The 15,246-nt window shown below is 39.8% G+C and overlaps 1 protein-coding gene across 1 annotated transcript in view; it reads right to left on the bottom strand.

Annotated features, from left to right (window-relative positions):
* The window catches only part of LOC120534688 (zinc finger protein 664-like), a 38,414-nt gene that overhangs the window by 6,724 nt on the left and 16,444 nt on the right, over positions 1-15,246 (bottom strand). Inside the window, exon 3 of the mRNA XM_039762279.1 lies at positions 13,440-13,854. Within this exon, the coding sequence (XP_039618213.1) occupies positions 13,440-13,854 (415 nt within the window). The remainder of the gene's footprint in view (positions 1-13,439; positions 13,855-15,246) is intronic.

The raw sequence follows: 15,246 nt of genomic DNA, 5'->3' as shown, positions 1-15,246 counted from the left end.
GTGGGTCCTTATATAGACAGGTGTGTGCCATTCCAAATCATGTCCAATCAACTGAATTTACCACAGGTGGACTCCAGTTAAGCTGCAGAAACATCTCAAGGATGATCAGGGGAAACAGGATGCACCAGAGCTCAATTTGGAGCTTCATGGCAAAGGCTGTGAATACTTATGTACATGTGCTTTCTCAATTTTTTTATTTTTAATAAATTTGCAATAATCTCAAGTAAACTTTTTTCACGTTGTCATTATGGGGTGTTGTGTGTAGAATTCTGAGGAAAAAAATGAATTTAATCCATTTTGGAAGAAGGCTGTAACATAACAAAATGTGGAAAAAGTGATGCGCTGTGAATACTTTCCGGATGCACTGTACATACATATACACACATACATATTCATATACACACAGTATATACTGATATATATACTGACTGATATTTGGACATTGGTTTTTACACATTCATAGCAATTTGTCATTTGAACAATTTCTTTCTCTTCTATTTTATTATTGACTAAAAGCACACTTGTTTTGTTATACCCTTTGTGAAAGTCATTTTTTGAGATTTGGACATCGGTCTTTGCACATTCTACACTTCACATTAATATTATGTAGTTATTACTATAACATATAAAAACATTTTCTGTTTCAGCTACATGTACAACATTTTCTTGCCTCACATTTCTTATATCATCCTATATTTACAAAGATTGTTACAGATGAAATACATGTCTTTCAAACTGTGATAACTATACAGTTCCTTCCAACTCATGGCCCTCTAAAATCTTCCACGTAGACTTGAGCTGAGATGCTAAACAGATACGGTCACTGTGTCAGGAAGGGCTAAGCGGGTGATGGATGAGTGCTAGCTGATTGCCTTCAATTGACACATCTGCAAAACAAAGATGGTGTTGGTGCGGTGATAAGGATATACGAATTTCCTCACATATGTCAGGAGAAGTTGAGTGACCAGGGGGAGCAAACTTTAGGCAGGGAAGCTAGTATTGAAATATTACTTTAAATTACTTCTATATTTAATTAATGGAAGTAGAAAGTGATAAATCTTGAGTTATCACGATAATGCCTGCTATCACATCCCCCACCCCGCACAGTTTTCTCAGCTCAAGTCTGTTCACCTGCGTGTCAGTTGCTTACGAGTTGTATAGTGTGAGAAGGCAAGCAAAATGACCCCCGATGAGTCCATTTTGAGAAGTGAGCTGCTTTTATTCTTACTATTTTAGAATCAAAATATATATTTGGTTTCAGTCTGTAACAGCCGGTGTAGATGTATGATACTTGTAAAGGTTAGCTTTGTTTATTTTTTTTTATTCAGTTTCATTCTCTCAGTTGCGTTCACGTTCACGATCCTACCCTAGCTCAGCCCCCCCCAACCCAATTTAACACTGCTGTTTTCACATAAAGATGCGCTATAGCTCTGCAGTGCACTTGTGACTTTATGCTGTAGGAAGTAAGTAAATAAACCAAGGTAAATAAGTAAATAACAAAGTACAGCGATGGCAGCTTTCACTTGCAGCTACAGACTCTTCAGTTCGTAAGCGACTCTCCATGTTAGTGTTTACATCTGGATGGTGTATGTGCTCTAAAAAGAAGTCTGACTGCATTCTCGTACCAATGCGTGCACGTTTCGTGGCATTACACATGCATTTTTTGAGCATGCCCGTGTCGCTCAAACACAGAAAGCTCTGCAGTGTACTTGTGACTTTACGCTGTAGGAAGTAACTAACTAAATCCAAATAAATAACATCCAATCTGGCTTTTATGTAAGTAACATATAAATGTTGATGTACAAGTATAACAAAACAAGTGCACTTTTATTCAAGACTATAACAGGAGAAAGTTAGTTACAGTAGGTGGTTGATACGACAGCTTTTATCAGTTTTATCCTCTCAATCATGATCACGCTCTAACACCCCACCCCCCGCCTCTCCTGATCTGACTGCAAGTAACAACACCAGCATAAATTCACACCTGATCTGACGCGGTTCGTTTTCAAATAATATTGCAATAGTGCGATGATGTTTTCTGATAAATTTTATACCAAATGTCCCATATATTTGTCTCTTTCTTTTTTTCTCTGTGCTGCATCGACATTGTGCACCAGAAGACGTGAGCTTACTGCAGCAGGAACAGTCAATAAAACTGAATAAAAAAAATAAAGTGATGGTGAGATACGAAGAAGGCAGTTTCACCAGCATTTGTGTGTCAGCTTTTATCCCTCCAGATCGGAGAATGTCCAGTTCCATTGCCTCAAAACACCACTCACATCTCCAGTTACTCCAAGTTTCAAATAAAAACTAACAGCGTCAGATCACTAGGGCGGTGTATGTGTTTTGATCGTGACTGACAGAATAAAAGTGAAAAAAAAAAGGTAACTTTTACAAGTACAGTAATATAAATGTACACGGTCTGTTACAGATGCAAACCAAATGTATGTGTGTACTGTATAATATTAACAATAAGAGCAGCCCACTACTGAAAACAGCAAATACAGGAGACAGTCAGGATTGAACCGGGGACTCTTGATTATAAGTCGGCAAATCTTACTGCTACGCCACGGAAGCTGTTGTATCGTCCTTGAACCTTTTGTGAAAGTGTTTATTTGATCTTTGGACTTCACACATTTTATAGTGTATGCCTACATTTTGTAACATTCATTGCTAAAATATGAAAAATTTTCTGTTTTAACAATGTGTTTACACAGATTACTGTAGAAACGAAACACACATGAAATGCATGTGTTCCAAATAACGATCTATTATTTCCACTCTAAAACTCACTCCCAGATAATCAAACAAGGCATGAGCTGGGAGAATTCTGAACTTTCTGCAATGGTGGGGGGATGGAATAGCTGGCTGCTTGCCTTAATCAGCACATTTACAGGACAAAAGATGCTGACGGAGAGGTGCGAACGGATTTAAGGTGGGCCAGATTTACGAGTTTTCTCGTAGGCTCTGGTAATTCTAGTGTTAACAGACAACTTAATTTCCCCCCAACATTTTTTCACATTAAGACTAAATCTAGTGGACTGCAAAATGTCCTTGTAAAAGACTTATTTAAATCACCAAAGCAAAACAGGAAATAAAGTGGGATATGAATCAGTGACCTCCCTAGCGTCTTTTAGCCAGGCGCTCCGCCCGGCTAATTTAGTTGAGCGCTCGGCTGTCATCTCGCATGACAATGTGAGATGACAGCCACAGATCTGCAGGCACAGGCAGATGTAATGATCTGCAGAGATGGCAAGGGACGAGCGGGCAGGTGGGCAAATACTGCTAAAGCTAATAGCAGGCATCGAGGCGGAGCAGAGTTCACAAGCAAAGAGTATGGGGAGGTGGGGTTTCGAGAGCGGGCTGTACATGATAATAGCAGGGATGTAGCAGCTTAATACAGTTGCAAGGAGTATGGAGAGGTGGGCAGGCGAGAGGGGGCTGTACATGCTAATAGCGGAAGTGGAGTGGCAGTTCACAAGGAAAGAGGATGTGGAGGTAGGCGGGCAAGAGGAGGTCTGATAAAATAAAAAAAAGTCTGTTCTCAGCGTCCGTGCAGTCTGTATAATGCGGCTAAGCGTAAAGCAGCTCTCTTCTTGTAAAGTACATAGCAAACCAATATATACACATACAGTTGTTTAAGCATTAGGTGTGTTCTGTGTGCAAAAATCCTTGTAGCACTCACTGTAGTTCCTGTTTAAAGTGACCCCATCTGCCGTTCTTATACATGCTCATATTTGGACCTGCGTCCATATTGCAAAAAGTGTGCAGAAACCCTTGCAGCGCACACCATGTCCTGAGCAAACGTTTTGTCACTGAATTGCTGAGGATTTTGTACGGAAGCGTATTAGGGCCACGGTGAAGAAAAAAAGCTATATGTCAAAAATAAAGTCGAGATGTTGACTTTATTCTCGACATTTCCACTTTAATCTTGACGCTTATGACAAGAATAAAGTCGACATGTTGCTACATAACTTATGACGGGGGTTTAAGAAAATCTAGTAAATTAAACATTCATTTTAAGATGAAGTTTAGTTTACGATGTTCTAATTTAATGACAAACTACGAGAATAAAGTCAACATGTCGAATTTAATCTCAAGATAAACTGCGAGAATAAACTAGAAATGTCAAGAATAAAGTGGAAATGTCGACTTTATTCTCGACATAAGCGTCAAGATTAAAGTGTCAATGTCGAGAATGCGTACCTGCCGTAGTGCAAGTGTGAACTGAATATCCAACAGGCTCTCCCTTTCCCACTCAAAAGTCTTATTCATCGGTACTTTAAATTTTTTTCAGACGTTTTACCAACATGAGTAAAAGAAGTGTTCAGAAAACAACAGTGCTCAGTTATTTCTGAAAAGAGACAGCACAAACTAATGAAGGTGCGGCGTCAACTCCTCATGTGGCAATTTCAGACAAAGGCTGGTCCAACAGGGGAAGTCTCTTCAGCACACACCCTGCCAATTGATAAATCTAAGCACCGCTTATCCGGCATAAACAAACAATGGTTTGAAGATTTTGATTGGCTAATGGTCAAAGAAAATGTTATGTGGTGTTCATTGTGCATGAAATACTCAAACAACCAACCCCTAAGGGGGTTACTTTGGGTAAATGTGTCATACACAAGAATTCAAAAAGAAAGCTTGGTTGACCATGAAAAAAGTAAAACGCACATTGAGTCTTCTACTGACCTTTTAGGATAGTGTGTACTACAGCAAACTGGAATCGGTCAAATTGAAAGATCTGTATCTGTGATAAAATAACTTACACAGAGATGCCTTTCTGGGAGTTTTACGATCCATGCATTGTTTGGCTAAAAACTAGTTGCCACATAAAACGTTGTTTCAAAAGCTGTTGGAACACTGTAAAGAAATAGGTTGTTTCTTTTTACAACATCTCAATGTTGGTAAAAATGCACATTACACCTCTAAGAGAATAATGCAAGAGCTGCTAGATGTCTTAGCATTAGAAATAAAATCTAACATACTGAAAAATATACACACAGAAAAGTTTTTCAGTATTCTGTGTGATGAAACCACAGATATCTCAGATGTAAAGCAATTCATTATTTACATTAAATATGTTTGCCAGGTCACTAAAGAGGTCAGAGTTAATTTTGTATCAATCCACAATATGATTGATGGCAAAGCGGAGACTATAACCAACACACTGAGTGAGACTATGGACACTCTAGGCTTGAAAACTGCTAATCTGGTTGGACTAGGGTCAGATTGAGCAGCTGTTATGATTGGGAAACAGAAAGGTGTGGCAAAACTGCTTAAAGATAAAACATCTGGACTCTTGGTCAACTGCCACTGTGTAAAACCACCAATTGGCCCTTGCAAGTGCCCAAGCAGCAGCTGCTGTACCTTATTTAACAAAACTGAACACTTAAGGCAGCTATTCTATTTCTTCCAAAATTTTTCAGTTAGGATGGCTGGTTTAATGGAAATTCAAAATATTCTGAACATTCCCCAGATTAAGCTGAAAATGGCCAGTAACACTTGATGGCTGTCTGATGACTTTGCAGTACAGTCACTACGACAGTGTATGAGTGATCTCCTTGGAGGGACAAGATCCTGGGAACTTTGATTATGGGAAAGCTTCAGACAACTGGGCCTCTAGGAAGAAAATAAGAATAAATATTTAACTGAAGACATCTTCTGCATATGCAAGTTGGCTTTGAAGAATACAATATTTTTCAATTTTTCTTCATTAGGTTTCCTATATTTTTTTCATTGTTTTCATTTTTGTTTCCAACAGCGACAATACTTGTGCCTCTTGGTTTAGGTCATAACAATTCTTATTTAAAATTTTTGTTAGGGTTGCAAGATCCTGAATTGGATACTTCTTAATATTTTATAAAAATATTCTATCAAACCTTAAAAAAGGAAGTCATATTGAGCTTTGGAAAATAATTAACAATTAACAAATAAAAATGGTGCACATTTAATTTTCCACACCACCAAATTTCCCTGTCCTGCCCCACCCGGCTACTTTTTCTGGGGAGAACACTGTGAATACATAGGGGGGGGCTGGGCTGGGGGTGGGATGGTGGGACAATAGAAGATGAGAAAACCCAAGATCAGAGCAGTTATTTATGCCTACCCTAGATGGAGAGTGGCAGGTGAAACCAGGGCTGGTCACCTTTGTGAGACACCTGTGTGGGCTGAACAGTCCCAGGCAACAGGAACCCAAAACTGTCAATAACATGTCTGAGGAACAGCCAGGCAAATGAGGACACAGACACCCACAGTGAGCAAGAGGTGGTGTGAAGGGTTTCAGTGATTTATTTTAAAACCAACAAGGTGCAAAATAGTGCAGTGCTCTTCCATTAATAAACAACTAGTTCATAAAATCTAAGTGATTATTGCAGTGGGTAAAAAAAATCCATTAAAAAACAAGGTTAAAGAGTACAGCAGTGGAACAGCTCTGTAAAAACCTTGGAGCCCTAATGCATCCTTCTAAAAACCGATGTCTCCTCCACCTAATCCAGATGACCTCCACACGACAGGCCAGCCTTTAAAATCCATCCGCAGGTCGCTGATGCCATCACAGAAGGAGTCCTCTTAAGCAAAACAATGGCACGGTGATTCTTCTTAAAGAACAGCTCTAGATCCTTCATTGTTTAATAATCACCAGCCTGTTATTGGGTTTAACTCTCATTCAGTGGTCTCTCCATCTCAGTGTTTATTACAGTACTAGCAACTTGGCACGCGCTACGCTGCGCGTTGGATGACCACAGTCGAAGGACTCAATTGTAAGGACCTCTCGTCGGGTGTCTCATTGGCACGCTTTTGCATCTTTCTTCCGCGATCACGGCGTAATCTGTCTTCTCTCTCTGTAGGGGTTTCAGTTGCCTTTCGTTGTGCAGCAGAGATGCGTCGTTGAGCTAATCTGTGTGAATGCGGAGTGTCCGTTTCTTGCGAGGGACTGTCGGACTGTCACGCCTCTGCCTCTTTGCTTCGTGATCACGCTGTAATGTGTCCTCTCTCGCAGCAGCAGGTTTAGTTGTGTTTCGTTTCGGCATTGTTCCGTAAGGTCTCCTCCGTACAAGTGCACGTGGGTAGCTGAAGACGGAAAGGCATAGTGAAACACACGAATTGGTGACCAGGGGAACCATCCGACTCAGACGCGGGGCACGAAATACTCAAGTGCACATGTTATTTATAATTTAATTTTTTGTTTTGTTTTGAACTTCCCCAAAAGAGTTGATGCATGTAAATAGTTAATAACGGTAGTATATGAACAATATAATCTGTTGTTGTATGGGCGTTAATTAGTGTCACACCTCATAACCTGCATACACCATGTGTTTGGCTGTAATGCCAGAAGCACGGTGGACGTTGTAAGGGTAGGTTGTGGTTTCTGTTTCTTTTGTGATTTTTTTATTTCATTTTATTGATTATTGAGGGGACGGACTGGGCTTTTCTACGGGACGGCTATACAGCCAAAAGGAACACGGACCCGGACACGGACACCGCGCTGGGCTATTATTATATAGATTATTCTTGATGTTGCTGCAAAGTGGACGTTTCCACGGATGAGTACTCCAGAAGAGAGGCATAAACCTTTTTATTTGAACGTAATTACATCCCTCTTATTATTATAATCATTGTGACAAAGCCTTAGCATTAGAAAACTATAAAACATAAGACTGATTTCCAAGGAAACTACAAAGCACCTTCATCAATGCCACTGTGCAGCACAGGGTGCCATAAAACTGTGACGTCCACAATTCTCAAACATGCAATCCTACTCAAACGCTTCAGAACTACTTCTCATGTCGTACTCGGAGGCAGGACAGATGTTTATTCTAGTTAGACTTTTACTAAAATTCCTAGGAGTAATTCTGAGATGCTTGATAAATATCAGCGCAGAGCAAAGAATTTCTAAACTGTGAAATCGATGAAAAACAATCCTTTTAGAAAAAGCACAAAGGCAGACATTTGTCCACAATTTCAGAAACCCTGAAAATTCCCAGGTCGGATGTAATACTATCATGATCCCATAAACATCACCCAAACTACAGAAGACTGGGTAAGACCACCATGGACACTACAGATGCAATGGCCCCAAAAATGGAGATTCCTGCAAGAAAACAAAGATGGTGCCATTGGAAATTGCTAAAAAATATCAACTTCTTTAATATACTACAAATACAAAAAAGAACTGCATGAAATTCACAATCCTAGTCCCAAAACCCTTAGAAAGAGATAGATGATGGAAATATAAAAAAAAAAAACAACAATAAACATGGCTATTAAGCGCAAGTCTTACATTTATTTTCGGTACTGAAAATACCAAAATTCTGGTACTGTACAGCTTCATACTTTGGGGTTTTCGGTACTTTTCCAGAACCTGTATACCTTATACATTATTTTCAATTCTTGGCAGACTGTGGCAGGATTTCCCCTTTTAAAGGGTCCCCTGAAGCTGGTCACCTGCATGATGGAATGTCAGATCATACCGTGGGTGACTGATCCTTGGGCTAATGCAGCTCATCAGGAACGTAACTGTATTTGTCAATCATCCATCCATTTTCCTAACCGGCTTATCCAGGGCAGGGTCGCGGGGCACCTGGAGACTATCCTTATAACATTTGAGATAACCTATGCAGCGAGATTCGAGCACCGGACAAGGAAAGTGGCAACATAGTGGTGCTTTTTAGACTTCAAAGCAAACAGGAATGTCTTGTACTGTGTATGCAAGATAATAAACCCAAAAAAGATCATCTAAAATACACACACATCCACTTCCCAGTGAACCGGTTCAATTGCTTGGTAACGTAAATAAATAACCTGGCAATCACATGGGAGCAGCGCAATGCATTTAGGCCTGTAGATATTCTCAAAATGACCTGCTAAAGTTCAAACCGAGCATCAGAACGGGGAAGAAAGGCGATTTAGTTGACTTTGAACGTGGCATGGTTGTTGGTGCCAGACAGGCAGGTCGGAGTATTTCATAAACTGCTGATCTACTAGGATTTTTCACTCACAACCAATTACAGGATTTACAGAGAATAGTCCAAAAAATGGAAAATATCCAGAAAGCAGCACTTCTGTAGGTGAAAATCGCTTGTTGACACCAAAGATCAGAGGAGAATGGCCAGACTGGTTTGAGCTGATAAAAAAGCAACAATAACTCAAATAACCAGTCATTACAACTGAGGTATGGGAAAAAAGCATCTCTGAAAGTACAAGTCAAACCTAAAAGCAGATGGGCTACAAAAGCAGGAGAACACACCTGGTGCCACTCCTGTCAGCTAAGAACAGGCAACTGAGCCTACAATTCACATGGGCTCACCAAAATTGGACAAAAGAAGATTGGAAGAACGTTGCCTGGTCTGAGGAGTGTCAATTTCTACTGCAACATTCAGCAGGTACGGTCGGAATTTGGCATCAATGACATGAAAGCATGGATCCATTCTGCCTTGTATCAATGGTTCAAGCTGGTGGTGGTAATGTAATGGTGTGGGGGATACTTTCTTGGCACACATTGGGCTCCTTAGTACCAATTGAATATTGTTTAAATGCCACACTCTACCCAAGTACTGTGGCTGACCAAGTCCAGCCCTCAAGGACAGCAGTGTACACATCTTCTGATGACCACTTCAAGCAGGATAACGCGCCATGTCACAAAGCTCACTCATCTCAAACTGGTTTCTTGAACATGATGATGAGTTTACTGTACCCAAATGGCCTCCACAGTCACCAGATCTCAATCCAATTGAATGGTGGAACGGGAGATTCGCATCATGGATGTGCGGCAACTGTGATGCTCTCATTCCAGTGTTGACCAAAATCAAGAAGAAATGCTTCCAGCACCTTCTTCGATCTATGCCACAAAGAGTCTTGGCGGTCCTCAAGGCAAAAAGGGGTCCAATCTGGTAGTAGCAAGTGGCACTTAATAAAGTGAGTGGTGGATATATATAATCAAAGAAGTGTCTTACATTTGTTTTTAAAAGCCAGTGCCATTGTCCGCCTGCATGTACGTTGTACCATACAATACAAATTTGCAATACCAATCAATACTCAGACACATTATTTGCACGCATTCTAACAAAAGTCAAAACGGGCACTACAGCTAAATCACGACAAAACACAAAAAAGGCCAATTTTTTCTCCCTAGAATTCCTGCCAAGCTGCTTTTTTATTCAGAAGATGGTAGAAAGAGAACAACTAAGGGTGCCGTGTCTGAGTGATAAAAAGGAATTAGTAACTTGTACAGTTTCCTGTACGTAGACATTCATCAAATGAAGTTTCCGATGAGGCAGATCTAATTGTAGATTTTCGTTGCCAGTTTGTAGCGATTTCAAACAAACTTTCAATCATCTTAATAACTTTATCAAATACCATTCTAAACTGCAGCAATCTGTGAGACAGCATAACTAACTCTGGCATCAAAAGCTAAAATGACCCCCCATACACACACCATCCCCTGTGCAGACGATTTCCACGGCACATGGGTATCGCAGCTAATGATTCACAATCCACAAGCATCTCTCCACCTCACCCAATATAAGAGGCAATGATATCACACATCACTGATGTGAACTTTTCCGACACCACACAGCCCTGCTGCAGTGGACGTATTTGGTAAGTTTTAAGGTTTCTGTTTTCACATTTGGAACTAAGGTACCTTCAGCCTTATTGTAAAGTGAAAGAACAGAGAAAGTCTTTTTAAAATGCATAAAAATGTTTAATTTTAAAGCACAAATTCATGTGGCAAATCAATATATATCATGGTTGTAAAAAAATTAATTCAACGTGACAAACACCAAAAGAAGTGGATTTAAGACTGTAGATAGGAAGCGCTTCTTCATTCAAAGTATTGTAGGGACTGGAAATAAACTACCACGTCATGGAGTTGAAGTAAAAGCCTTAACCACTTTTAATCTAGTCACTGACAAATATATTAGTAATCGAGTAATGGACAATTTACATCCTGATGATGACAATTAACAAAACTCCGTAGAGGAGTGTGCAAAACAACACTGAATGTTAAAGACCAACGACCCTTCATTGTCAGACTCACTTAGAAGGACTCATTAGTACAGAATGGCGTAAATAACCAGAACACCTGAAAAAGTGGCATTAAAACTGCTGTGATCAGGATATGTTTAAAATTCAAGATGAAACATTGTTTCATAATTTATAGATAGGCACCAAAACTCAAAAACTGGGAAATAACCGAATTATCAATTAAGATGGACCCTATTACAAGAAAATGTTGTGCAAGACAACAACCTGCAACCTCAATGGACCCCCAGGACTGAACATGACCACCACCAACCTAAAGCATCTGGCCTCTTCTCTATTTTGCCTTCCAGCAGAATGTGCCAGATGCACTTGTATACATTAAATTAGGCAGGATTCAAGATGGTTAGCTAAAAATGCATATTCAACAGAGACTGACACTCAAGTGGATTAAGCGGGTTTGAGAAAGTGATGGTTAACTAAAATCAGAAATTGTGTGTGAACCCTTTGGTCTCCTGTAATAGTGCCTGAATTTTTCCTGAAAATGTGGCCTGATCTTCAAATGAACTAAAAAAACAGACAAACACAATCAAGCTGAACTCCTAACGTGCAAAAAATGGGACTGTCAATGCTGAACACGTCATTTAAACCTCTACGGTCCCATCTAGTCAGGTGCTCAACCAATGAGAGGAGACTTTTATTGGAATGGGTGTCTTCAAGCCACACCTCCAAAGGCACACAAAATGCGGGTGCTGGCAAACTGGTCTCTTGTAAAGTAACAAAGGAGAGGAGACCATCAGCCCATCAAGCTCGTTTGTTTAGCTAATTGCTGTCTCAATATCTCATCAAGACACTTCTTAAAGATAGTCAAGAGAACCTTATAAGTAAAGAAGAGATGCATAAAGCTGGAAAAGCTGACAAAATCACTTTAAAAGGAACTGGGTGTTTACGCCAAAATGTCTATAAATGAAGAAAATTAAGTGCTGGTGTTGACGTTCCAGAGAGATCACAACAAGAGCAAAGATGTAGAAAACAACATGTAGGGGAAACAGCAAACGACCTGCTGAAGTTTCTAAAACTTGACAAAGTGTCTGTTCATGTGTCCACTAACATAAAAACCACACAGACTGTATTTATGGTGGAACACCACCGAGGAAATTGCTGCTCATCTCAGACTTGTAGAAGGCCACCTGGATATGCTCCACAACATACAACAACAAATCAGAAAGGAGTGTGCAACACCCGGTTTGTGTTATAGTTTAGTTCCACCTAATTCTTGGCTTATTAAGTGTTTTTGTTATTTTTAAAATATTGTTTAACTTTTAATGTGGAATTATTTCCAAACCTTTTTTTAAATAATATAATATTCATGCTTTGTTTATATTGCACTATCCTGTGTCATGTAAATCCCTTTCTGTTTTGTGGGTGCACAAAGGCAACCCTGATGTCACTGCTGAAGGACCACTCCCCAACCTTTACATCTGAACCCGGGGGAAGGGGGTCCTTCTATGGTCTTTGACATTTGCTGAGAACATTTTGGGCCTGAGGAGCTGGGGTCAGGCTGCCTGGGGTGAGGTCTATCTTTAGGTAGGCTAGTGAATATCCTAGTCTGGTTTTTGCCGGTTTTGCCCCCTTTCCACCACGTTTGTATTGCCACATCATAATGATTTGGAGGTAAAAGAGCGCTGCATATAAATACCAACACCTCATGGCCAGGGAAGCATCATGGTTTTGGGATTGATGTGCATTTTCCGGACATGGACAGCTTGTTGTCATCACAGGAACATTGAATGGAAAATATCTTCTCAAGTAGAAAATGTTGGAGTATTAGCAGTTGAATGGGCAATGAAACAATAAAATATGCTGAAGCAAAGAAACTATCAAAGACTGAAAGACAGACTGAATTTTCAGAACACCAGTTTCCGAATATAGAGATCAAAAAAAATGGAGAAGCTCTGTCATGATCTGAAGACAGATGATCAGGAAAGGAATCGCTGAGATGTCAAGGAACAAAAAAAAAAAAAAAATCTGCAAAGTATGAATAGACTAAACTTGAAAACTGATCAGCAGCTGGGGGAAATGGCTGGGAAAGGCCAACAAGTTTTTAAAAACGGGGGTCATAGACTGGACTGTAAATGTCTAAATGGAATGACAAGAAATCTAATATTTGTTATTAGTTTAAGAAAATTGTGTTTATCTGTTTTGGGGAAATAATTGAAGATCAGACTGTTTAATGCAGATATCCACAGGCTTAGAGCATTTGCATAAAATTAAAACTATAAAGTCAGAACAGCAAATTATTAATCTAAAACACATAACAGATGAGCTTTCAAACTACATTAAAACACACAACAAAATGCGTCCGTTTCACTCCATTACTAAGTTTCTCTTAAAAAGGACCTTTCAGGCCTGTAACACCCAACCTTAAACCTCTCACCATTTTTAAACTTTTCACTTACTTGTTCTAGTGTTCTTTGTAGGTGGTGGCTGATTTTCCTGAGTTGTAAGAGATGAAATATCTTCAGTTTCCTCTATGTCAGACTTTAATAATTCAGACATTACATGGACAGAAGACTCCGGAGATGAAGAGCGATTGATTTGAGAGGAGACAGACCCGGTCACTGCATCATTTTCACATGCATAATGAAGGTCTTCTTCCTTGACACTTGTCTGGAGGTTAGTTGCACTGCTGACACACTTCTCTTCAGCTTCTTCTTTAATGCCCACAGACCCCAGTTCATAGTCCTCCTCCTTAATGCCCAGGTTCTCCTGTTTAGGGGGGACACACTTCAATTCACATTCCTCCTCCTTAACATTTATGGTCTCCTCCTTCACATCCATCATGGTGTTACCATAAAAAGTGGCCCTTTCTCTCTGTGGAAACAGCAGGATATAATTATATTACTACTGCCCTATTACGACCTAAAGACATTAGGTTTTCATTATACAACACCCTCTCTCAGATGAAGTTTATGACACATCAGACAGTTCATAGCAAATTGGCATGAACTCATCACACTTCACATCAAATAAATTTAAATATCTTTGGATCAGAGGTAGTCGAGATGGAAAGGTCAGTGCAAAGATAACCAATAGAGTGCAGTGTGGATGCAGCAATTGAAAGAAGGTATCAGGAGTATCATCTGATTAAAGAGTAAGGCGAAGGTTAAAGGTGGGGTTTATAAGACAGTGGTAAGACCACCAATGATGTATGGAGCCAAGATATGAGCAGTTAAGGAAGTGCAAGAGAAGAGGTTTGATGTGGCAGAAATGAGAATATTGAGATGGATATGTGGAGTTACACAAAAAGATAGAATAAGAAATGAGACAATCAGAGGTTCAATAAAAGTGAATGAGATATCTAAGAAAGTACAGGAAAGCAGGCTGAATTGGTATTGACATGTAAGAAGGAGAGACAATGAAGATGTGGGCAGAAGAAAGATGGGAATTGAAGTACAAGGAAAGAGAAAGCGAGGGAGGCCAACATGGAGGTGGATAGATAAAGTAAAAGAAGATCTAAAGGGAAAAGAGTTTGACTGAGAGGGGGAAGTGCAGGACGGAGCTGTATGGAGAAGATTGACTAAGCACATCAACCCCAACACAGAAGTAGGACAAGATGAAAAGATGGTGAAGGTCCAACAGACAGGAGACCATCTGGCTCAGTCGTGGTTCAGCAATATTCACTGTTTGGATTAAACATGCCGTTCTGCTGGAGTCCCAGAATTGTGCTATGAATTAGGTTGAGGAATATTTTTATAAGTAAGACCTCAGATGTCAGAAAGAGGCAGATGAAGGAGGAACTTAACTTGCTAGAAAAAAATGAGCAGGTGAAATAATGAGTTTGCTAGCTCCGACTGACAGGTGTCAATAAGAGTGGCCTTGTATATTTGGTGGTAGGTTAGACAAAGGCCTTTGCCTGGTAACTGATTTAAAACGAATCAAAAAGCTGCTGCCCAGTTACACTTGTACCTGCTGACCCAGTCACAATGTTGGTTTGTACTAACGGATTTGATAAACCCTTTGTTAATCAATTGAAGTTTCAAAGTGCTTTGTTCTCTTGAACTGTGAACTTCCCTTCTGCAGAAGTAAATTGCTTACTGAGCGGAGTTGAGCTGCAATTACATCCTTCACTTCAGACACTAATAGTGGTTAAAAGTAAAAGTGCTTTAAAGTAGGCCACTGGATTTGTTTCTTGCATTTGTTTAATTTAAAATGCATGATTTGAATTTCTCTCTCATCGTAGGTGAAATAAAGTATGGTTAGCCC

Source organism: Polypterus senegalus, chromosome 8 (genome assembly GCF_016835505.1).
Source record: "Polypterus senegalus isolate Bchr_013 chromosome 8, ASM1683550v1, whole genome shotgun sequence".
In the NCBI taxonomy this organism is placed as follows: Eukaryota; Metazoa; Chordata; class Cladistia; order Polypteriformes; family Polypteridae; genus Polypterus; species Polypterus senegalus.
Note: the sequence above shows the minus strand (reverse complement) of the source record. Positions and strands in the feature narration are given on the sequence as shown.